The sequence below is a fragment of the Neomonachus schauinslandi genome, chromosome 4 (genome assembly GCF_002201575.2).
Source record: "Neomonachus schauinslandi chromosome 4, ASM220157v2, whole genome shotgun sequence".
Taxonomy (NCBI): domain Eukaryota; kingdom Metazoa; phylum Chordata; class Mammalia; order Carnivora; family Phocidae; genus Neomonachus; species Neomonachus schauinslandi.
Window position 1 is genome coordinate 172,501,534 of NC_058406.1, and position 26,442 is coordinate 172,527,975.

Genomic DNA, 26,442 nt, shown 5'->3' on the forward strand with positions numbered 1-26,442 from the left:
TAGAAGGATTTTTGAAATCACTAATTGATAGATTTAATTCCTGTGGGACATTTATTTATCTCTGTGTGGACTGCTCATGAATTTAAGCTGCCCTTCTTAAGAGCATAGCCTCCAGATCACAAACTCATGATTGTGGTGAAAGGCTGCAAAAACACAGTTCTTTGTGTTGACTCTAAAATAATGTGAACAGGTCCCTTTGACAGGCTCGGGGCAATGACTGCAATCTCAGCTTCCTTTAGAAGGAGGGAGAAAAGAAACATCGGGAGAGGGGCGGAAGGAAAGGGAAAGACTCGTTCTTTTCTGCCACTTGCTCTTTTTCAGTCTGGACATTTTTCTTCCCGGTTACCGGCTCCGCTGGTTCGTGCTTCCCACCTCTGCTCTCTGTTACCGTCACCTGTCTGGCATGCATGGCAATAAAAATACGGCATTTTTTTGGTGCCGAGTGTGTCTGATGCCATGCTGGCACTGTATACACGGTGCCGCGTGTCCTCACGACAGTCTGTGCGGAGGATGATGGAACGTTCTTGGGGAGGTGAGGAAGCTAAGGCTGACAGTTACATGACTTGCTCGAGGTTACACACCTTGTGAAGAGCTCAGGGGCTGTAGTTCGGTCATTTTCTTACTTGACTTTCCTGCTATTGATAACCCCCTCCCTCCTGAAGTGTTAAGTTCCATTTATGACCACACATGTTTGTTTGTTCTTCTAGCTCCTGGCCGCTTCTCCATAGTCTCCTTGGTGAGCCCTCCTTAGGTCTCTCCATCCACTAAATCTTTGTATTCCTACTTGTTCTTTGACCCTTTTCTCTTCTCACACTACACTCTCTTCTTGAGAGATAGGTTCTATGCTTGTAACTTGAATCACTGTCTTTGTGCTGCTGAGGCCCAAATACTTATTTCTGTGCCCGGACGCTTGTCCAGGGATCACACTGACATCCCCACTTGCGAGTGCTTCTTAAATTCAGCAGGCATCAGGGAGAACTTTTCCCCGTGTTTTCCTCCTGGGGTGCGAGAACTTGGTGAATGGCGATAACATCCACTCAGCTTCCCATACCGGAACACTGGTGATCCTCCTTCCTCCTCTGGGCTCCTCCCAGCATGCGCTCCATCTCTGGACTTGACCGACTCTCAGGTGAGTTCACCGGTCTCATCCCCACCTTGGGCCTTAAGTCTCCGATGGTGAGTTTGCTGTAGCGTTTTGCTCCCTCCCAGTGTTTTCTGTCTAGTAGCCCAAGCGATCTTTCTACGTTATAAATTTTTGTTTTTTTGCTCGCTCTTTACACAACTTTACCTTCTTCAGTTATTCCTTATTAGGATTAAATTCAAACGTCTTTACCTGGTATATACCGCTGCTTATTAACTCTGTAGTCTCACTTTTTACCATTCCTTTATGCTAGTTCTTGGAATGTTCTCATGTCTCTGGCCTCAGGACATGTTATTCTTTCTACTGGGGGTGCTCTTCTCTCACTTTGAAATGGCTAGCGCCTTCCTACCCTTGATGGACTTCGCATGGCTCCTTTTTAACAGCCCTCCCTGACATGGCCTGATCTCTGTCGGAAGTGTGTTACTCCCATGCGCTCTTCTAACAACAGCACTTAGTCATTTTTCACAGCATTTGTAGCTCTACCCTTGCCTTCTCTCTAGAGCCATGTCTCACATCTGCAGCCGTCTTCCCATTTCCACTTCATTTCCTTCCCACTGGCATTTCACATTCAGTCTTCCAAAACTAAACTCTTAATTTTTTTCTTTTCCCAAACCGGCTGTTTCTCCAGACTTGTCCACCTCAGAAGGTGGCATCTGTACTATTTCATGCAGTCAGGGCAAAACCAGAGCCGTCCTAAGTTCCTTCCTTGTTTCACAACCCATATTCAGCCCATCAGTAAACCCCGTTGTTTCTACCTGGAGAATGTATTTAGAATGTGACCGCCTCCGACTCGTCTGCTGCCGTCACCCCGATCCATGTCGCCGTCACCCTTGTGTAGATGACTGCAGTGGCCTGCATCTACTTGGTCTCCTGCTTCCGCCCTTCCTCCCTAAAATCTGTTCTCATGACAGCCGGAGTGGTCCTCTAAACAGAAGATCAGATCTTCTCACTCCTGCCCAAACCTTCCCATCTCTCTCTGAATAAAGCTTAAAGGTCACACACTGGCCTCTTTGACCTGTCGCACCCTCCATCCATCATTACTTCTCACCTCATCTGCTTTTACTTCACTTCAGGTCTCTGTTCAAACGGCTTCTCAGTGAAGCCTTCCCTGACCCTGACCGTCCACCATAGGTGAGGTCACCTACCCCACCCTGTTTAATTGTTCTCCATGGCACTCATTATCATCTGGTTAATTATTTTATTATTTTGTTGCTGATCTCCCCAACCAGAATGTAAACTCTGTGAGGTTAGGGACTCGGTCTCTTTCATTTACTACTGTTTTGCCGGCATCTGGAGCAGTGCACAGCCCCTAGTGGGCACTCAGTAAGTATTTGGTGAAGTCTAGGGTAGCAGTTAAGTCATGGACTTAGAAGTTTAACAGACCCGCCAATGCAGTGAGCCCCAGCCCCAACACTGGCGAGCTCTGGGACTACTTGGGAGTTACACCACTCCTTAGCCTCAGTTTCCTAATCTGTAATGTAGGGATATGTTAGTTCTTACCTCTCAGGTTGTGCGTTTGTTTGGAGGGGGGATTAACTAAAATAAGTCAAGTGAAATGCTTAGCTCAATACCTTGCCCATAATAAACTATGAATTAAGTGCTCTTAAGTTGCTGCTGCTGATTCTTATCCAGTGACATTTAGTTGCTTTTCACTTGTCCGTCTCCTCCTCCAGACCTTAAATTCAGCTGAATAGTAAATTTGCTTTTGTAATAATAATGATAATGTGGGGGAGAGGGGTGGCAGGTAGGGGGGATTAGTTGCAGGTGGTCAAAGGCATAAACTTCAAGATATCAGATAAATAAGTTCTGGGGATGTAATACAAAGTAACAACAGCAACAACAGTGTGGTGAGAACAATGCCGATAGTTGTGGAAGTAGCAGTAGCAGTAGCACTTGAGTGCTTCCTGAGTGCCGGGAAGTATCCCGTAGGTTAACACGTTCTGGTAGAGCTTCCTGCAGAAAGTAGAAATGTTCTACTTCTGCACTGTCCAGAAAAGTAGCCTCTCACTCCTGCCATTTGAAATGTGACAGTGTGACTGAGGAACTAAATTTTAAATTTTATTTAATTTTATTATTTTTTTTAAAAGATTTATTTATTTATTTATTCATGAGAGACAGAGAGAGAGAGGCAGAGGGAGAAGCAGGCTTCCCGCAGAGCAGGGAGCCCGATGCGGGACTCGATCCCAGGACCCTGGGATCATGACCTGAGCCGAAGGCAGACGCTTATTAACCATCTGAGCCACCCAGGCTCCCTAAATTTTATTTAATTTTAATTTAGATTTAAATAACCACATGTGGGGGCACCTGGGTGGCTTGGTCTGTTAACTCTTGATTTCGGGTCAGGTCGTGATCTCAGGTTCCTGGGATCGAGCCCCGTGTTGGCATCTGCTTGAGGATTCTCTCTCTCTCTCCCCGCCCCTCCTCTCCACCTCCCTCTAAAATAAGTAAATCTTAAAACAAAACAAACAAACCTACATATGGCTAGTGGCTACTGTATTTGAATTTCAAAGGTCCAAATTCTTTAAATATATTAATTCATTCAATATTCACAACACCCTCTGGCTTGGGTAGAGTTTAGATGAGGAAATGGACTTACTGAATGGTTAAGTAACTTGCCCAAGATCACACAGCTAGTGGGAGACAGAGCTGAGATTTGAAAGTCAAATCTCTAGGTAATCTGGTTCCAGGGGCTATGCTGGCACTTTCTACACTGTACCTCCTTATGTCTTTCTGAAGAATTGAAGTTCCTGGCCAAGGACCAACATGATGTCTGTGTTCTTGCTGCAAGGGAGGCCAAGAAAGCAAATTTCTGGTTCTACCCCAGTGAGGTGTCTCTCATAAGGTGGGAGATACCCCAAACATAGGAAGACTGTTCAAAAGGTTCTAGACCAGTGAGCTTGGCTGCTCAACCTCTGAGTACACTTTTCTTCCAGACTTAAATTTGCAAACAGTGGGAACAATAACAAAATGCATCCTACTAACATACTGCAACTCTCTCTCATCTCATCACATGCTCTCTCTTTCCCCAAAAGGTAGAACGATCAAATATCTTATTAGTTACTCTTGCCAAGTCCGGGATATTTGGGCCATGCTCATTTTTGTTGTTGTTGTTGTTGCTGATCCATTATCGTACTCCAACTTTCTATAAAATATTAGGAGAAAAGAGAGAAATTAGTTAAAACCATAAATATGTATGTGTCAAACTCAGGAAGACACATGCATGGATACTTCTTTTTTTTATTTTTTTATTTTTTTAAAGATTTTATTTATTTATTTGAGACAGAATGAGAGAGACAGAGAGCACATGAGAGGGGGGAGGGTCAGAGGGAGGAGCAGACTCCCTGCAGAGCAGGGAGCCCGATGCGGGACTCGACCCCAGGACTCCAGGATCATGACCTGAGCCGAAGGCAGTCGCTTAACCAACTGAGCCACCCAGGCGCCCCCATGCATGGATACTTCTGTCTTAGCTTTCACCATTGGTCCTGAACCCATAGTTGGTATTTTTAACTCCTTTTCTCCATGACCCGGTCCATGTTTTCTTTGCCCTCAGCCAACTCTCAGCTGATTGTAGGTTTTTATCTGACTGGAACACCTCGACATTCATTCCTGGGGTATCTGTGTTCTTGATGGTCCTGCCTGTATGGAGTTATTTCTGACTTCCATTATCTTTTACCATTAGAAATGGCAAACCCAGGAGGTGTTTCATGCCCCTGACTCACACCTCCCTTTTCTCACTCGAGAGCAGCCATCCTCTTTACCCTTGATAATCAAGATTCATTGTTCCAACCAGTTCTGTAACCCTCATTTTTTGTCTGTCTTTTCCATGTCACGAGGAGCTCAAAATTGTTAGGTTGCAGTTTAAGCTTCCAGATCAGTCTAGGCTTTGTTGAGTCCTTTGGTGAAATCACTCTTCTCTTGGGTAATGAAGACTGTTAAACCAGCAGAACTAGAGTTGCAGCCATGGTGGTGGTGGGGGGGGGGGGTGGAATGCAAGTTGGTCATTAGGTGTGATGACAGGGAGAACATGTGTATTTGTCCCTTGCTTCTTGGCCCATGTGTTCTGGCTACTGGAGAAACAATGTCCTATGTTATTCACTGGTTACAGGCATCCTGTGGGACATTACTCTGACCTCATGAGGTGTTGTCTCCCATTTAGCACTGGAACTGAATTTCCAGTAAATGATTTAGCATTCTGGAAGATCATCTTTCTGGGTAATGGGGTACTTGGTAAGATCAGAAAATCCTGTTAGCATCAACCCATTGCTGTACTTTTTTCACCGCAAAATCTTTTTTTTTTTTTTAAGTTTTTTTTATTTATTTATCAGAGAGAGAGAGAGAGACAGAGTCAGGCAGAGGGAGAAGCAGGTTCCTTGCTGAGCAAGGAGCCCGATGTGGGACTCGATCCCAGGACCCTGGGATCATGACCTGAGCCGAAGGCAGAGGCTTAACCGACTGAGCCACCCAGGCGTCCCTCACCGCAAAAGCTTGAATGAAATACCATAAAGATAAAAAAGGCGTTTAGTAATTCTGTGGATGACAGAGGCCTGGCAGACAAGAAGGGCAATTTCAAATTCAGAATAAGTGTATTTTCATACAAGAACTAACAAATGACCACTAAAGATTTGAGGATACATGCGTGCAATCAAGTATGTCTTCATAAAATGAAGATGGAGTATAAAAGTTCATTCTGAGTTGTTACTTGAAGGCACAAGCAAAGCAAAATTAAGTTGAAAGGGGATTCAAATGAGTTCAAACCATTGGTCATTGACTCACTATGACCTTGGACAAGATGCTTAACTACTGTTAGCTGCCCATTCCTCACATCTTTAAAACTGGGATAATGATACTTGTGTGTATAAAGCTTTGAACCACCCCCATGAAAGGTGCTGTGCAAGTGCAGTGTTTGTGAATAACAATAATCAGCATCCTCTTACCCTCCCAGGAGTGTGACCTGTGTTTAAATTGAGCAGTGCTTCAAAAGATTGCCTATGAAATGATGTCCTCAATATTCATGTTGTATCTGATACATTTCCTTCACAGCACTTAGCAGTTGGTGATAGTGTATTTGACTGTTAGGATAATACTGGCTCCCTCCACTAGACCCTAAACCCCATGAGAACAGCAGGCTGCAGGTTAGTCTGCTCACTGTCACATCTCCAGTGCCCAGCTTAGTGCCTGTGTGTGGTAGGCATTCGGTAAATATTTATTGAACAGACGAATGAATAAATAATGCATGTTTCCATGAATTCTGCCAAAAAATTTTAAAAAAGTAAACTCGAGAGGCAAAATCAGTACGTTGGTCCCCCAGCGTCCCCCATATGGGAATCTAATGCTATATTCTGTATAAATAAATAAGTCATTCCTGTTGGTCATAATCCTGTAGTAGGAATGGTGCCATGAGAAATTTATTGGAGTAATTTTCAACAGCATAAATGTTTAGTAACAGATGCACATACATGGCAGGTTGCCTCATTCAATTGCCATCTGTTAGACAACTATCTATTCTAGCAGGACTGGTCCATTAGAACTAGACCAACAGCACTCTCACACATGTTTTATTTTCAAAATTTTTCTGAAAGCCTTGAAGGAAGAGAGATGTTTCCATGTCTGGTAGGCAGCTGCTCAATAATGGTGTATTGCAACACCTTGGCAAACTATGAAGTTCATTCGATGTGTCATAATGCTCAACAAGGAAGTATTTTCTCTTAAGTGTTTTGTCAGAAGTCAAACTAAATAATGGCACTAGGAAACTCACTCAACTACAAATAATTGGGTCCAACAGAGTTCACTGCAGATTGTGCAATTGACAACAGAAACTGGCATGAGCTGAAGGCTATAATCCATGCTGGTCATCATTAGTGTGTGTGATGTGTGTGTGTGTGTGTGTGTATTTTTTTTAAAACAGGGCAAAGACAGTGTAGTAAACTCTATAGGAAATCTAGTGTGTTTCCATATGTACATGCAATTAGGTTATACCCAGTGAAAGCATAATGATTCTTGGCCTGGACATGCCTTTCAATAAAAAACTTTACCAAGCTTTTTTCTATATAAAGGTGGAGACAGTGTTGGCCTATATAAATTTACCTTGTGCATGACCAGTTAGGTTGGTGGTGTGTCATAAGTGTGGGCCAACTTCCATAAATGTCTCAGTGCTTAGCATAATGCCTGGTACCCAGTGGGCCTTAGCAAATATTTGTTGAATGAATGTTCTAGGACCAATCGAGGTAATTCCCTCTGGACTCTAGGCATTAAAGCAGGTCCTGTAGCCTTAGATCAAGCTGAGTGTGAATTAGAGCTTGGAGTACTTAGTGTACTGAACAGAACACATAGCAAATTGCTTATCACTACTGTGTGCCCATAATAAACTTCTAAACACTGTGTGATTTCCAAAATGTAAATCATCAGGTATGTGTTATTTTGGGAGCCAAACATGTAACAGTGGCTATTTCAGAGAGTAAATCCATCTGAGTCTTGGTTTAGTTACAAGAATGACTAATTTTATACTAGATTCTCACATGATTCAAAGTGTGTGAATGACTCAGCCCATTAATATCCTTAGCTCCTGTGATCTCCCCTTCCAGTGAAATGATAGCTATAAGGCAATAATGATAATTGGAGGAGGAGAAGACCTTGACTTTGCCCTCGGGCAATAAAATGAAATACTTTGAGTAATTGCATATGTATATAATACTGTTTGAAAGAAATGAGGTATGCTATAATATTTAAAATTTTATGTTAAAGTGTGTTGAAAATGATATGGGTAAGGACCAGATTCTGCCTTTTGTATCAACCATAATTGCTTTTTCAAAACAATCAACTTCTTCATAGAGAAAGAGCCACCAGAGGCCTAAGTTAGTTGTTGACAGCTCATTGATTGCCTTCTCCTTGCTGACATAGAGAAATATAGCAGTCACAGGAGTGTTGGGTCCCAATTCAGTGGAGCTAAACATTCATGAGGGATTTTGAGCTGAAACTGAGTAGTTAGTTGGAGAGCCTGTGGAACTTTGGGGTATGTGTCTGGTTTTTTTCCTATTATTGCTCCATCTTGTTGAAACAATTAATTGAACAAAGGTCTGGATATTTTAGAGTCAGCATTTTGTGCATATCTCTGCTTCTGCTAAAGCCCCCAGTGACCCACTCCCTGCATCCAGTGTACACTTCTCAGTCCTTACGTAGCTTGACTTCTCTGTAGCATCTGACAGATCTCGAAATTCCTTCCTGGACTTTTGGGGTATTTTCTTTTGTTTGTCTTCTTAACTCTTGTCCTTCTTCTTTCTAGACTCCTCTAGCTGCCCCATAAACGTGGTATTCTCCACGTCCTTTTTGGTTTCTATTTAGTCTTCTTGGTAATCCCTTTCATTTCCATGGTTTCTCCTAAAATTTACACAGTGGTTCCTCCATGTGGATGTTTCCCTGTCAGGCTGCTGAGCTGCAGACTTACATATCCAGGCACCCCAATGATAAGTGTGCAGTGACAGCAACAAGGACAGCTACTCATTCTCTGTGGTGGGCCGCTTGGTGCTTTGTTGCTTCATTCCATCTGTTTTTCTCAGCAACGCTTGTGAGGCAAATACCGTTAGCATTTTCTACCTGTAAGTGAGGAAACTAAGGTTAGACACATTTAGTAACTTTTCCAAAGCCATTCAGTTAGTACAGAGCCTCATTTTTAATCTCAGGTGTAGAGCCCAAGTTTTTGATCGTAAATTCTTTGGGTTAGCGCATCAAAATGGAATCCTTTACTTTCTCCTCTCTTTTTTGTTATTTTTTCCATTATTCTCTGTCCTGCTTGAAAGGGCCATATTTCATCCCTCAAGTAGAAATCTGGGAGTTGCACTGGACCCCCAAATATTGTGAATTACAGAAGTACTTTTATTTTTATGTCTTAAAATACCTCCTTTGCATTAAATAGAAATTTAAAGTCATCGCTTTAGGCTGATGTATTATTTGGACTATGCATTGTTTTAAAACTAGAAAACATGTCGCCAAAAAAATCTAGATTTCTCATTTTTCTTTCAACACTTGGACTTGCTCTCTCACGTGGCCACAGTCATCTGGCGCTGCGTAGCAGCTTCCTCTCACCTGGGGCTCGTACTGTCTGCTTCACCGTGGTCCTCACCACTTCCTGTTGTCCTCTTTTTGGGGGTTTCCTCAGATCTTTGTCCAGCCCTGCAGGCATTTTTGACACTTGGTAAAGACTGTTGTGCTTTCCCAGCTGGTCTTCCTTCCTCTCTAGTTTTTGCCCTAGAGAATGATTTTCTCAAATGAAATCTGTTACTCGCTTTCTCTTAGCATTTGTGATTTATGTTTCCCCACTGGCTCCTTCTTCTTAGTCCACAAGCACGTTCAAGGCTGTATGCTAAAGATAAAAGAAAAAGAATAAAAAAATTGTGAACATCCACTACCTGCCAAAGTGAAACACAAATATAATTTAATTAAGTCTTCACAGCACTGAAGTGGGTGTTCCTGATTCCTAATTAAGAGTAAGAGAAATCCAAGACTTGGAAGGATTGTCCCAAGATCCATGTATAGGGTGGTTGCAGATCTGTCTGATCCCTGGGTCCATGTTCTTTTTCCTCCATTATGTCACCTTGATTTCAGGCTACTCTTATCCTCTGTGCAAATAAACGAGGCTCTTTAGCTCTCTTTCCCATGATCTACTCCCATGTCTCTCTTCCTTTGCTGCCAAACTTTATTCATCTGTTAACACAGAACTCCCTTAATCTCTTCTCTCATCTCAGTACAGTATTATTTGGCTGCCCCATAGTTCACTTGTCCTTTTGAGCACCTACTGTACAACAGGAAGTGCACTAGACCCCAGACAAATAGTCCTTGCCCGAGAGAAGCTCCACAGGCTGGTAGGTTGAGACACGTATCTAGTTCCACTGCAGTGTACAGAGTACCTAGTAACGAAGTCCAGTCTCTTTTTAGACCTTATCTTACTTGAGCTCTCTTGCATCATTTTCCCAAAGGACAAACGCCTCTGTTAAGGAAATTTTCTCTTTTTCTTTCTCCTGTGGCATTCCTCACACCTGGTTTTCTTCTTTGCTTCTTTCAGACTTCCTTTTGCATCTCTTTTCTTTCTGTTCCCATCTTCTCATTTTAAATGTCTTTGCTGCTGCGTACTAGATCTCTCCACTCGACAGACATTCAGGATTGCACACTTCTTTCCTCAAGAAATGTAATTTACTTAGTTGCCCATGTTAACTATTAAATATCCTGGAGTCGTCCACAATCCCTTGTCCTCCTCACGAAAAGACTTGGCCATTCTGCTTTAAAAATGGCATTACAGGGCACCTGGGTGGCTCAGTTGGTTAGGCATCTGCCTTCGGCTCAGGTCATGGTCCTGGGGTCCTGGGATCGAGCCCTGCATTGGGCTCCCTGCTCAGCGGGGAGCCTGCTTCTCCCTCTTCCTCTGCCGTTCCCCCTGCTTGTGCTCTTGCATGCTCTCCCTCTGTCAGATAAATAAAATCTTAAAAAAAAAAAAATGGCATTACAATTTGGTCAGGTTGCCAGCACCTCTGCCATTAGTTAACCTACAGCAATATCTTCCTCCTTCTTTCTTGTCTGAAGTGCATCTTATATGCTTCAATTTTAGCAATTATTTTTAAAAAATTTTTCATGGTATTCTTATTTTACTCCTAAAGTCTTTTAGTGTCTTTCCTGCTGCCTATCAGATCAGGTCTCACTTTCAGAGCTATTCACCATCTGCTCCTGATCGACTTTTCTGGTTTCTCTCCTGTTTAGCTATGGTGCTTATTAGCATTTGGAAGGTACTCGCTGAATACTGGATGGGTAAGTGGGTGGTGCATAAAAACCTGACCTTTTCTCTCCCAAGGGCAGTATCAAATTCCCATTATGTAAGTATGGTATCTGCTAAGTTTACCTCTTAATAGTTTCTGTCATTTTTAAATTACAGTGGTGTAAAGATGAATAATCTATGAGCTGTTTTTTTTTTTAAATCCTGTTTCAGGGGCACCTGGGTGGCTCAGTTGGTTAAGCATCCAACTCTTGATATCGACTCAGGTCATGATCTCAGGGTTGTGAGATTGAGCCCTGGGTCAGGCTCCCTGCCCCCGGGTGCATGCGCACTCTCTCTTACTCTCTCTCTCTCTGTCAAATAAATAAACAGGGGCACCTGGGTGGCACAGTCATTAAGCGTCTGCCTTCAACTCGGGTCATGATCCCAGGGTCCTGGGATCGAGCCCCACATTGGGCTCCCTGCTGAGCAGAGCCTGCTTCTCCCTCTCCCTCTGCCTGCTGCTTCCCCTGCTTGTACAGTCTCTCTCTCTCTCTCTCTGTCAAAAATTTAAAAAAAAGAAAAAAAAAAGAACCAGCAAGTGCTTAAAAAAATAAATAAATCTTTTAAAAAAAAAATCCTGCTTCATAAATTTATTAACCTAGTGTATGTGCTGAATTGTTCATATGTTGAAATCCTGATCCCCAGTACCTTAGAGTATGACCATTTTGGAGATAGGGTTTTTAAAGAGGTAATTAAGTTAAAATGAAGTCAGTGGGATGGGCCTTGGTCCATTAGACTGCTGTCCTTATAAGAAAAGGGAATTCGGACACAGACACGTAGAAAGAAGACCATGTGATGACTTAAAAGGAGAAGATGGCCGTCGACAAGCCAAAGACTTCCAGTCTCCAAATCTGTAAGAAAATATATTCTGTTGTTTAAGCCTCCTAGTCTGTGATGGCTTAAGTTGTTGTGACAGCCTTAGCAAACTGATATACCCTGTGTCTTTTAATTCGCTTAGGTTTTAAGTCCTGTGTCTAGGGACTTTATCCTTAGGAAAGGGATGGACTGAGGATCCAATAAAATCTCTCCTCCAATATCAGATTTCTTGGAAGTATTTTAAATTTGTCCTGGGGAAAGTGGGCCATCCTTACCTTTTTCAGACTAGATAGCACTTATGATCAGCTACCCAAAGACTGGGTTTTTTCCTTCCAGTTTTGAGATGATATATCTTAATTTCTCTTGAACATACAAACAAAGCAAGATTCCATTAAAAATATCATTAATCCCCATTTATTGCATTGATTTTAAACAGATAAGGAGTTTAATATTTTCCAGGCTCTTGTTTTAATAGCTAGAGTGCAGTAAGTTCTCTCTGCAATGCATAGTTTTGCCAACAGCAGCATCACATTTCCAGAGAAGATACTTGCTGTGGTGAATTTATGTGCTTTCCAGCAGTTCTTTTGAGGTTCTGGCCTTGGGGGAAAAGAGTACTCTGAATCACTAAATTTGGTTTATTCAGGTTTTCCTGTCCTATTTCAGGTTGCCATATTGTCTACCTCATAATGCCTGTTCTTTCTCCATCCCCTCCTCCCTCACATTCCAGCCAGCTCCTCAGCAGTGGAGGTAATGAAGCTAGGGAAATTAAATATGTTGAGTGGGTTAGAGACTTTATTGGAAAAGAACTTTTGCATTTACTGATCATCTGCTCAGGTCTGCTCTGATTGCCTCAGATTAAATAATAATTTCAACCCCATTAAAGACCTTGAGAAGGTTCACCTTTATACCTGCCTGTAATATCACCATTAACATCTCAGGTGGATCTGAGTCCATTTTATTTTATAAATCCAGAATGAGAGGCTATAATTCTTTTCTGAGAACTTGTAATTTATTTTCTATATCTACTCTGAACTTCATGCTACAATCTTAAACTTGTTTCATCTTGTATCCATGGTAGAGGTGGAGGATGGCTAGTCACCATGTATAACAGCTCTTTTTCTTGAGACATGAGGCATTATTAAATTGCCTCTCTACCTTCTCTTTTCCAAACTGCGCTTTATTGGTTCTTTAGCCTTACAGGCCTTATTTTAAATTTTTAATTACATATAAGATGTGTCATTAAGGCCTTTCCATATTTCTCACAACTCTCTTTGATGATGGATCCAGCACTGGTTGAATATCATCTGTACAATGAGAAGACAGTCCGTTTCTACACTCAGTACTATATATATACATTTAGGCATTTTGGTTTCATGCTTAATTTTTGTTTTTGACTTAGCTAATTAAAATCCAAAGCAGTTAAACAAAAGAAGATTATAAAATTCTTTTTTCCATGACAAAGGGTAATTGAAACATAAGTTGCAGGTAATCTTTGGACTTCATATGCCTTGGTACTCAGATTCGGAGAGATAAGAAGTATATTCCATTGACTGGAACCAAAAATAAGAATTTTCTGTATCTATTTTACAGTCTTGACATTGCCTCCAACCAACTGGATTATAGTAAACAAGTCATTTAATTCTTTCTATATTATTTTATTTATTTATAAAACTGAGGAAGGTGGAGATCAAGGTTGGATGACCTCTAAGTTGTCTTCCACTTCAGAAATTATATTGTATACTCTGCTAATGACAGTAAGTCGATCAGTGGGGTTGTAGTGGGTAAGTATATTTGGAGCATACAGATTAATTCACTTGAAAGATACCAAGTACATATATTGAATACAATCTACTACATGCCAGGTGCTGGCAAACACAGTGATAAATCACATATTTTTCAAAGAGTGCATTTTTATTAGGGGAAAGAAACGTAAAAATAAGTGCAACTCACTGTTACAGGGGCTGTGGTAGAAGTCTAAGGCGTGTTGGGACATGAGGGAGAGTTGGGTGAATTTTGCTTGGTGGCAGGAGCATCAGGAAAAGGCCAGTGATTCAAGGAGCCAAATATGAAGGCCTGAAGAAGAGCAATCACAGTGAAATTGGGGAGGGGCGGGGGGAGCCACTGATGGAAGTGGCTCAAGTTTGAGATTGAGGAAGTAGGAACAGTGGGTACAGAGGATTTTTTCCAAGGAGCTGGACTATAAAGAGAAAAGAACTGAGGGGAGTGGGCAGGGATTTGAGGAAGTTGTTGTTGTTAAATTTGAGAGTAAAGAGCTAATTTAGAGGTTTTGGGGGGAAAGCTTCTAGAGGGGAAAGTTTGTTCTGACAGGTGAAGAAGACCGAATTAAGAAGGAACTTGAAAGCAAGATTGAGGATAGAAAGAAAAACAGATAGATGGAACAGATAATGGTGATAAAGCTATAAACATAGCAAAGTCTTAAATGTAGCATCTAGGAGGTAGGTGAATGGCAAAATACAATTCCTTCAACTTTGCCACGTGTTTAAAAGTTTTATAATAAAATATTGGGAGGAACAAAAGGAATATAGATTGAGAGTTTAGCTTTGAACAGAACAGGGGACACTTACTCCTCGTTGTGGCAGCAGATGGTGAAAGTCAAGGTTAAAGCCTCAACTTCTTCATGAAGTCCCAGCCACTCTTCCCCGTTGGGGCAGAGAGCCAGAGCAGAGGAGCCCTGAGGAGAATGAAGGCTGGAATCAGGACTTGGGGAGTAGGAGAGGGGACTGAGCAGACCTGACAAAAAGGAGGAAGCCATGAGGCTCAAGTTCTGGTGAAGTTGGAGGGCACAGAGTTGCGCTGGTGTGAGATTTTTCCCTAGTAAGTTGTCAGGAGATGGAAGTTAGTAGGGCACTGGGGCGAGGGTTTAAGATTAAAGTGATGAGTGGACGGGACGAATGGCTCCCCCCACTGTTTATCAGCAGTCTGTTCTGGAACAAGTCTCAGCCTCTCTGGTTCTGTTGGGATTCTGTTTCCTACCTCACTGTATTTTTATTTGACTGAAATGAGATAAAAATAATGTTACAAAACAGTGTCATTGTTAACATTTAACTGAGATAATTGTATTGTCTTCTTCAGGTAAAAGAAGAACGTCCAGAAAAAATACCAGATCTAAAATTATTAGTGGAGAAGAAATTTTTGGCTTTACAGAATAAGAATTGTGATGCAGACTTTCAAAATAATGCAAAATTTGTACAGTTTAAACAACAGCTGAAAGAACTAAAGAAGCAATGTAAGTCCACATGCTTTGCTTTGTTTTGGCTTTTTGAAATTAGGGAACTGACCTGATAAACAGTCCCAGAAAACTGATTTTATAGTTTTGCCTATCTGCTTGGCTTGATCCTCTTTCTAAATTGCTTTTTATTGTTGTTGCAATTCTGTATTTTGTCTGACTTTTAGTTCAAATCAGCCTGTCCATTTCTGAAAGCCAACAGTTTCCACAAAGTGCTAAGAAAATTCCCCAGCAGCTCGACAAAGTGACACTGTATTGTCCCATTGCTGGGGAGGGGAATTGGGAAATTAAAACGGAACTATTTTATTAAAATAGCCATGGTGTTTTTCAAATTTTAAACTGCTGTGCCACGCTTTTAAAATAACCAGTTTGAATTCTAGTTTTGCTGCTTTGGAGTAGCAGTAGCAGTGTTTTCTCAACTAGTCTTTTTCTTCTCAAATTTGGACCAGGATCCTCTCGATCCCTTCTGTCTTGTGGTAGCATAAATTCCATGTGACTGTGATTGTGATTCCAACATAATTTTGATTTAAAAATGAGATTGGGAAAAATGATTCATTATACAAAAAAAATTTTTGTAGACAGTATTTGACAGAAGTAGATCTTTTCTACACAGTGAAGTACATCCGTCCTTTCTTTCGTCTTTTTTCCACGTAATCCACATAACAGTTTTATGTAATTTCGATCATTTTTATATTAGCACCAGTTGTCATTCTTCTAGGCTCCCATCTCTTATTATTCCTTAAAGAATTGGATAGTGAAGCGAATAACTTTTTTGTAAACTTCAATTTCCCATCATCTTCATTTGCATACCCATGGAGCACTGTCATATGAGATGTAAATTTCCTTCTTGTCCTTATTTGTACTTAGTGTAAGGATTCACATTTTGAAATAAGCTTTCTTTAAAATATAAGCATTTTCTTTAAATTGATGCTGAGGTCTCAAAAAACGACTGGGGAAGCAGCTCTACTTTTGTCTATTTTACAAGTAACTTAAGTTTCACAATTTAGAATGTTTTGCAATCGTGATGAGACTTTTGCTTTTACGTGGATTTAAACAGTAAGCATTTTCTCCATGTTTTCGTTTATTTTTTGTTCTTCTTTGAACATCACAGCTACCAAAATCCTTCTAATATAACTTGCATGATCCCCCCCACATGGGTAATAATCCCCCAAACAGGTAATGTAATAATTTGTTAGTGTCTTCGTGATCTTAAAGGTGCTAGTGAATTTCAGCTTTGGTGTGGGTCAGAACAGCTAAATGTATTTCATTTTTCTGCTTGGAACCAATAATGACAAATTATGTATGGCAGATGTAGCATCCAACCATAATTCTTGATTTTTTTTTTTTAGATATTTGATAATACAGATTGAAGGATAAATATCCAAAAATATGAATTTCTTCTGCCTTTGTTATTGTTTACAAAGTTATTATTCCATAAGAGAAAGCTATAGACTTTTAGAATTATATACTCGCAAGGGAACACTTTCTTACGAAGGATATGTAATTCAACAAAATGACAAGTGTAGGAATCATGGTTATTATTTCCTTAATTTTCTCTAAAATGTCAGGGGGAAGGGGCTGAAGGCGGTTTCCCCAGGCCAGTGGTACTACGCATCATTTGGATAGACAGTTAAACTTTATGACAAAGTAAACTTATATTGAAAGAAATGCTTCCTTAAATAGGGTTTCCCTATATATGGTAACACTGGAATAAAGATCACTTTCCCTTTTTGTTTCTCCTAAAACATTCTTTTAAAAAGTTTTTAAATCTCAAATGACAGAACAAGTAAAATATTAATACACTCTTAAATGCTCTCTAAGGCGTATATGCTTTACTTGCAAAATGCAATTTTTAGTGCATTATTGGTACTGTCAAACCAGCACCTTGTCTAATGGATTTTATTTCTTTAGATGTAATGCTTTAGATGGGATGCTGCTGTGAGGGTGTTGATTAGCATCAGGAGCCCACAGTTTTTGTGGAGCCAAGTCGGAGGGACTAGGATCTATACAGGAGCCAATGAATGTTTGTTCTGAGATATGCTCTGAAGGCAAGGAATTACAATAATAATTTTCTTTTTTTTTAAAGATTGGAAACTACAAGCCAGGGAGAGATTCTTGCCTCTAGTTGCCTATCTTGGCAAAGTAAAGGCTGAAACAGTGTTCTGATCTCCACATATCTGAAGGGTTCTCTCATGAAAAGCACTACTACGCTCTCCCCAACTTCATTGACACTGACATAAATTGCATGGGATTAAATTTTGCCGAATCAGGATCCAATCACAAGTGCTAGGAAGCTCTTTGGTGGGGAGAGGCCAAGATGGCGACTGAAATCAGGTGGTCTGAGGAAGTGGCCTGCAAGCCGCCTCTGCCCACCCAGCTGTGGGAGTAAGTTAACCCAGCTGTGGCTCGGCAGCTGGCTCTCCAGCTCTCTGGTCTCAGGATCCCTTTACATTTTTAAGGTTTACCGAGGGCCTCCAGAGAGCTTTTGTTTACATGGGTTGTAGCTCTTGACATTTATCACATTAGAAATCAAAACTGAGAAACTTCAAAAATATTAATTCATTTTAGAAATCAGTAGTAAACCCCATACGTGTTACCGTAAAGAGGGTTATGAAATACAACTATGTATTTTCCAGACATAAAAATGAGTGACAAGTGTGACATTGTTTTCCAGTTTTGCAAATCTCTTCAGTTTCTGGCTTAATGGGAGGCAGCTGGATCCTCATATTTGCTTCTGCATTCAGTCTGTCCTGGTGCATTGTTTTGCTTGAAGTCGACAAAGAAATGCTGGCCTCACACGTAGGTAGTTGGACTTGCTGAAAGGATCTTGCAGATTCAGACCACCCGAAGTTCTCATTTTGAGAACCACGGATTTAGGCCAGAGATCAGTAAACTATAGCCTGTGGGCTGAGCGCAGGCTGTCTCCTGTTTCTCTGTGGCCCGAAAGCCAGGAATGGTGTTTTTACATTTTTAAGTTGTCTGGAGAGAAGTTAAGAGAAGGATAATATTTTGTGATGTGTGAAAATTCCGTAAAATTCAGATTTCAAAATAAAGTTTGACTGGAATGTAGACACACTCACTCGTTCCCACATTTCTGTGTGTGCTTTACACTGTAATGGCAGAGTTGAGTAGTTATATCAGAGACCATCTGGCAAAGAAAGCTTTTGATATTTGTTAGCTGGCTCTTTACAGAAAAAAGTGTACTGACCTTTGGCCTAAACCATAATCAGAAACAAGGACAGTTTTGGGGGGTTTTGTGTTTGTTTTTTTTTTAACTTTAGATTTTTCCATAAATACTATACATTTGTCTTAGGTACGTTCGGAACACTTGGAGTGACTGCTATTTATGAATCATTGCATTTGGTGCTCCGAGATAAATAAAAGGCAGAGTCCCTCTACTTGGTAAAGACAGTATACACATATATGAAATAATGTGAGAACCATTAATAACAACAAATCAAAAGCAAAGAAAAATGCAAGAAACAGCTGTTATACAACATAAGAGAGAGTCAGAATGGGAAAATGTAGCTTTTTTTGGTGACTAATATTGCCAGTCAACTGATAGGGTAGGGTCTGTTTGGAGCTATATGTTCAGAAAGATTCAGAGGCTGGGTTCAGGCCCAGCAGGAAAGAGTGTGCTGAAGGATTACAGTGGGAAAGAGGAGGGATACTACAAATATCTGGTATTTGCTGTCCCTAGCATATAAGCATAACAGGTATGCTGTACTCATTTAAAGATATGATTACTCAAAAGGTAACATACTTAAGTTGCACACAATAATTTTTTAGTTGTTATTTATGTCTTTGGATATTACCAGGCATTAGATACAACTTCTTCGGGCAGTTTACCGACCCCTGGTCTAAACCACAATCAGAAACGAGAGCAGGTTTTTGGTTTGGGTTTTCGTTTTTGCTTTTGTTTTTTAACTTTACATTTTTCTATAAATACCATACTTGGGGACCCATTGTGCTGTATGTTAGAGATACGTCTGTCCCAGCTTTCCAAAATTATTACCAAGATCAAATGAAACAGTGGATCTTCGAAAACTCTGAAAGCTTGTTTTAGATTTCCATTGTTATTGAGAAAGGGCCTGTAGAGCGTAGTGGAAAGAGTATGAGCTTAGCAGCCGGAAGACACGGTTTGAGTCACTGAACGTGTAGCCTGGTTTGCCTGCCGGTGCCCATTTTTCTTAGTTGTGATTCTCGGAAGCATACAAATCAAGATTGATTGAAGATAATTTTTACACTTGGTGGTGGTGATGGTAACTGAGTTAGGGAACAATTCCAAAGAAAAGGATTCCATTTCCCTAAATGGGAATCATGCTCTTAACTAACCCAAGTTGTGAAACCAACAATATGATTTGGTTTAAGGCAGACATAATAACCATACTTTCTTGGATAAAGTGATTTTAATTTATCTAAACAATATGTTCAGGTAATTTCTCTCTTCCTTGACTGTTTAAGTGTCGTCACTATTCCAACTTATGGTTTCCTGCACTTTAGCATCAGGAAAACTTAATTAAAATGTGCAGATAGCTCTGTATGGACACTTTCTCAAGTCGTCAAGCAGCCTTTCTGCCATCCTTCATTCATTCACCTATTATATAATTAGCAGGCATGAGAAGTTTTAGTGCAGGTCAGCAAGGCAGAAATTGAGGACATTAGATGTTAATTGGACATTTAGAAACCTTTGAAATATAAGGGCTTCACTTTGTGATCAAAAATAGAATTGATTGAATCTGTGATCTTTAGTATTAAAATCACCTAATATGAAATGTAATTCTTTTGGTACATTTAAATGCTTAGAGTAAAGGTGAGCATTTTTTTAATGCGAACTTGCTCATCTGAAGACATTCACCAGAAGTTTAGAAAGTGTATTTAGGTCACATTGGAGATATGTAGGATATAAGATATGGAGATAATTGAATCCACAAGGGAACTTAGAAATCGTTTCCAGTCAGGGTGACATTTTATACCACGATTTTGTAATTATCTGGACTCACAAATCAACTCTGTACCTTCACTTTAAGCACACTTCATTTAAATATCAAAACTGATAGACTAGGGAGTGGCCATTCACTTCCCAGAAGGATTTCCTCAGGCCATTAAATAGGGAGCTCCTTGGGAACGTTAGAATGCCTTCACTTAACTATTTCTAGTGGGTTGCTTTCCCTTTCCTTCAACATCCATTCAAAACTACAGCGCAGTTCCACAAGGGTAGGGACTTTGATGTTTTGTTTACTGCTCTAGTCCTTGAACTCCAGCCTGATGTCTAGGCACAGAGTATCTACAGCACAGGTCCTTGATGATCACAGGAATCTTCAGGAGAGCCATCATGTACTTGAGAGCTTATCACCTATCTAAAAGAGACACCTGCCACCCATGCCTGTCCGTTGTTGCTGTGAATAGGTGTGGACTCACTGTGGCCAGACAGATCTTGAGGTTCTTTTGGGAAACCCAGAATCTAGCTGATTATCTTTCCATTACTAGATTTTTAAAACACTGTGCAAACAAAACTGTCAGTGTGACCTTTGGTTTTACTTTCTCATAATACAATTTTTCTCAGTGCCTTTTTAGGCACTTGATGAGGAACATCGGCATTAATTTGGCCAATTAACAGTAGACTGTGATTTCTTCAGAGAAGGGGGTGGTCTTGCTTTCAAGATAACTCCAGACTAAGGCCAGGTTGTGCATTTCACGTCATTTGGGAGTGGGTTCTATTGCAAAGCCAGTGGGGATTTTGTGGTGAGGGGCTGAGTGTGGGAGCCCCTCACCCAGATGCAGGAGAGCAACACGGTTATAGAGAAGACTAGCATCTTCGAAGGTTGGTGGAGGGCATGTGTGAGTGTTGAAACCTGAAAGGAAAGAGATGAGGAAGAAGCAAAGGTGGTGCCAAGAGGGAAAATGTTTGGCTGTGCCTAGAAATATGTTGAGTGCATTTCAACTGGGCAAAGTGTTGACCAACCTGACTTAATCCTGATACTCTTCAACACAAAATCTCTTTGTCATGTGATATAACTGTCTATCCAAACAATGTGCGTTGCTGGCCTGTAATTAACCAAAAGCCCAGGACCCATCAAGGCAGGAATGGTTTCATAGTCATATTCCCTTTTGTTCCTCACATAATCAGAGTTTGGTTAATATTTACAGAAGAGAATTATTCAACTTGAAAAAGAGGGTCTCAGAACCTACTTAAGGCATTCTGATGAGGAAACTCAAACATCATCAGTAAAGGAGAGAAGAAGAAGAAAATTAGCATTCATAGGGTTGAGATTGAAAATCAGCAAAGGTTAGCAATTTATATTCTTTGAAAATCTTTCAGTTGCTCAGAAATTCAACATAAGGGATTTTGTGTGTGTAACCCTTTACATGTTGGTGCAAATGCATGGTATATATAGTAATAGACAGTTTTCAGTGGCACAGTAGCATCATGCTTAGGAAGTAAGTAGGGCTCACTTTAAGTGTGACTGCTTAGAACATTAAAGCATTTAATAAAAACTTAAGTTTGGTGGCTCTTTTGCAGACAGTTTTCTCATCTCTGTGGCCCTCAGTTGATTTTCATGTTTTCCTTGATGATGATGATCAAGCCATCAGCATTTATTTGCTGGATGACCATTATTGGGAAATGCTAAAAATCATAAATTTCACAACAGAGATTGACTCTTTCAGGCTGGATTACATCCCTGGCCTGAGGGGTTATGCTCATTGAGTGAGATTTCTGTCCTATGCAGATTTTTTATTCCTGTGTGTCTGCCTCCCTCCTCCTTCCTCATCTTTGAGTTAGTGTCTCTGACTCTTTTCTGTGTGTCTCTCCTTCCTTCTGCTTTCTTTGTGTTTCCCACCCATTTGGCCTCTCTTTCCCATACATCCTTACTCACCTCAGTGGAGCTAAATGGTACCATTCCCATATTCATGATGAAGAAGCTTCAGAGTGGGTAAGTGACATGCCCAAGGTTACAAAGCCAGAAAACAGTGGAACCGGAAGACAGGAGATGCCAGGGATAAAAAGAGAGCATTAGAGACAGGTGTAGCTATCCCATCTCTTCTGGTTCATAAAGTTCAAAAATTCCCAGGAATTTTTACATTTTAAGGCAGATTTGCAGTACCAAATAAATAATTGAATAAGTGAAGAAGAAAAATAAAGAAAAAAGGTTAACTCAAATTAGATCGATTCTGTTGTGGTGTTTTAATCAGGGCATTAAGCTATCAGGGAGCTGTTTGGCGGTGAGAAATGCCCTTTATATGGAGCAATAAACACGCCATCTTCTCTGCCTTCACCTTAGATTTGCCCTAGTCCTTTAGGGAAGTAGTAAAAGTGATAGCCCAGCTTGATATGGTGCCTAGGATATATGATACTTAATGAATGCTTGTTGAATTAATGCATGACTACAAGCACTGTTTGAGTGCCTACCTGTGCATAGGGTATGGTGCCTGGATACTTTATGTACATTACTGTTTATTTCTCACAACCCTACAAGATAACTATACCCATTTTGTAGATTAGAAAATATGCAAATGAAGGTGATATAACTTCCCTAAGCTCATAAATGCTAAAATCCAGACCCACGTTTGGGTGGCATCAGAGCTCGTATTCTTTTCCTTGCATACCACACCAACTCTTTAAAACACACCTATTTGTCTTCTTTTTTCTCAACTGAAGCATTTCATTCATCTCCTGAAGACTTGATTTCTCATAAGACTCTTGAGTAGTGAACAGTGTTTGAATCTCCCAGGTCATAGATCTGCATTGATGTACTCTGCATCACGGGGGGAATCTGCTTCATCCAGCTGAGAGTGAATCTCTTGCTTGGTCACTTCTGTGTAGAGGGCAGAGAGTAGGAATCATACCAGACATTATATAGTAGTTTATTTATGTGTGCTTCATATTGCCTTCAAAGTATCCCCTAGAGAAACATGTACTTGAAGTGCGACTCACAGAAGGTAAGTGGTTTACTTGCGCTCACAAAGTATGTTACAGATTGAGACTCAAAACTGGGTCCCACTTTGCCAGATCCATGGTTTTGGCAATACATTCAGGAAACAGTGACTAAGAATGCCGTTTCCCGTGTGAATAGTTGCTATGTTATGGCAGAGAGGAGTAGGGTATTTATCGTACTTACAAGTTTAGAACAAATTCCATGAAATTAATTTAAGCCTAACAACAGTAATCCCATGCCCGTACATCATCTCTCCTAATCTTCACGACATACACGTGTGAGAACAGAATGCATGAAAGACGCAGGCTCTGTTTTTAGCAGACTGAATCCTGGAGGTGACATATTTACCCGGTGTCTCACAGTCAGGAGGTCACAAGGCTAACAGATACATTCCCAAGGAAAAGGGAAGCTTTAGGATGAGAGATGGCTATAATTAAAGTTATTAGGAGGGAAAGGTTCAGTTATCAAAGGTGAAATGAGTCAGCAGCAAGTTTGAACACAAACTGTGAGCCATGGGTGTTTCTCTCCTGGTGGCGTATTTTGAGAGAGTGTGATCCCATCCGTGCTCAGAAAGCAATGTGAACCCAGGGTAGGAAAATCAAATCACGTGTCCTGGGGACGACGTGCATCATACTTAAGAAAATAACTGTCTTGTCAAGTTATTAATTCCTGAGGTTGCAATGATTTCAGTTTTATAATAGTAAGATGTATATAATGGGCAGCCCTTTGTAATCGACACCCACCCCCGCCATTTTTAGACCCTGGCAGTGACTGTTTTATGTTTTTATTTTTTTCTCTGTATAGAGAAACTTTTCCAGAATGTTGCATACATGGAATCATACAGTGTGTAGCTATTTAAGTGGCTTCTTTCACTGAGCAGAATACATTTGAGATTCATCCATAGTGTTGTTAATATCGGTAGTTTGTTGCATTGTGTATTGTGAGTAGTATTCCACTGTATGGAATCATAGTTTATCCATTCACCAGCTGAAGGACATTTCAGTTGTTTCTAGCTTGGGCCATTATAAATCAAGCTGTTATAGACATTCGTGGACACATTTTAATGTGAACATAAGTTTTCATTTCTCTTGGATGAATGGGATTGCCAGCTAGTATGGTAAGTAAATGTTTAACTTACGAGAAACTGACAGACTCTTTTCTAATATGGAGTAAGGTCCTGTATTCCCATCAGCAATGTGTTGATAGCTGTAGTTGCTGAGCATCCTCACCAGCACTTGGGTTATTTTGGTCTTGTTTTTAATTTTAGCCATTCTACTAAGTATGTGGTGGTATCTCATTATGGATTTAATTTATGTTTTTCTAATGATGAGTGATGTTGAGCATGAAGTTCCTTTTATATGTAAATTTTTCTTTTTTTTTTCATGTTTTTCTGTTCATGTATCTCTTACATTTATTCTTTAATTCAAGAAACATTGTAGATGGTGCTCAACAGTCATTCTCCCAGTGTGCTCCCACCCCTGCATCAAGGTCCCTTGGAAATTTATTAAAAATGCATATTTTCAGGCACCACTCCAGTCCTAGGGAGTCTGAATCTCTGGAGGTAGGACCCTCTAGGTCTCCTGTATACCAGAGTTTGAGAACCATTGGCTTACAGGAGTGGCACTCCCCTATCACTGGGTTTCATATCAAATGTGAACTTGAAAAATAAAATCAGAGTGCTGTCCCCACCCTCAAATATTTAGATTTAGTTGGTGTCTGGTGGGGCTCTCTAGGCATTTCTTTTTAAGTTCTCCAGGTAATGCTAAAGTACAATCAGGGTTGAAAATAACTCATCTGTTAAAAGTTGCTTAGCCAGGCACTCTAGTGGATACAAAGCTGGCTTACAATTCCAGATCTCATGCAGCTTATTACCTATAAGGGAAGAGCCATGTATACACAGCATGGTTACAGACATCTCCCTATAGGTTACTCAGTCATTACCTAACGAATTAGATTGTACTTGGTCTCCTGGGTTTGAATATAAATTAACTTTATTCTCTTCTATCTGAGAGCCTCAGTCTTATATTCCACGTTACACTTCATTTTCATTCGTTCAGCAAGTGTTTATTGAGTATGTTGGGCATACCTCAGTGAACAAAGTATAGAAGTCCCTGTGCTCATGGAGTTTACAATCTAATCTTTGGCACCTAGCTATCATCTGCTTATATTCTTAATACTCATATTCTTAATAGCTCTGAAATTCACATGCATAATTGATAGCCTTAATAATGATCATATTTGTGTATTTGTTATATTTAAGTACTGTCCTTATATTTGTTAAAATTTATATTTAGTCATGATATCCTGTGTTCTTAATAACTTTTAAACTCATTTATCTCATCACCTAGGTACGTTAATAACAGTGTTATGGGTAGAAACTGTTCAACCCACGGAAAGATCCTAGAATTTAGAATCAAAATATAAATTCAGATTCTTGCACAACCAAGTAATAGTTTGTGTTTTTAATCAAATCAGTGGAGTTGTACTTTTCTGTAAAGTATGGGTAATGTAATAGTAATAATGTTTCCTAGCCCACAGAGTTGTGTAAGGATGAAATCGTATTTTAAAATGAAAAGTGAAAGTGATTTATAAACTGCAAAATACTCTCCATATATTAGTTACCTGATCTTTTTTAGCTTGCTTAAAGGCATTTACTTCAATAATTTTTAATTTTAAAGGATATACATTTTATGTTATTAGGAATTGGCATAAATTCTCAAGTGCAAGGGAACAAGCTCAGAGTGTTTTAGTCATTTTGTTAAAGTGTTAAGAGATTAAGTGAAGGATAAAATTGCTAGACTATCAAGTAGTTAAGTAATATTCATTGACAAGGGTGTGAACAAAAAACATGTTGATAAGGTAACAAATCACTTTTCGGTACAATATTGGTTTTGGTAACCTTTTCTTGATAGGGAAGCGAGAAGGAAGTGTCAGGAACAGCACTATTCCCCACATAACGAGCCATCCTGTGTCTGATGAAATATATTCATCATGAGCAAATATAATGGAGCATATGTTATGGACCTGCAGCTATCCCTATGTGCTGCATGGGCCTTTAAAATATTAGGGATTCTCTTATATATACACTAAATTTCACTGGAGAAAATTAGCTCTGCTTTTTGAGCCAACCTAGCTTTTTTACTTTTTTAATAAATCACCCGATGACTTATTTCAAATTGCATTTTTTTAGTAAACAGTTACCTCCTACATGCAGAGAGCACTTTGGTAGGTTCAAGGAACAAAGGCAAATAATTAATGTCCTGGGAGTGAGAGGAAAAGGAAGCTGGTCACCAGCGATTGCAGGGTCCTAGAGCTTTGACATGAGAACTTTGGAGAAGAAACGAGAGAGTGAGGTAGAAGCGTGATGAAAAGCGTTGAGTAGAGTTTTCCCGAAATAAATGCAGTCAGCTTGTTTTTTTTTTTTTTTTTTTTTTTTTTTTTTTTTGGGAGAAAGAGGGAGAGAGAAAGGCAGGGGGAGAAACAGGCTCCCAAGGAGCAGGGA

General features: G+C 40.2%; 1 protein-coding gene across 1 annotated transcript in view; it reads left to right on the forward strand.

Moving 5' to 3' along the window:
• Positions 1-26,442, forward strand: part of NSMCE2 (NSE2 (MMS21) homolog, SMC5-SMC6 complex SUMO ligase) — a 212,005-nt gene that overhangs the window by 52,571 nt on the left and 132,992 nt on the right. The window contains exon 4 of the mRNA XM_021688798.1: positions 14,850-15,003. Coding sequence (XP_021544473.1) covers positions 14,850-15,003 — 154 coding nt within the window. The remainder of the gene's footprint in view (positions 1-14,849; positions 15,004-26,442) is intronic.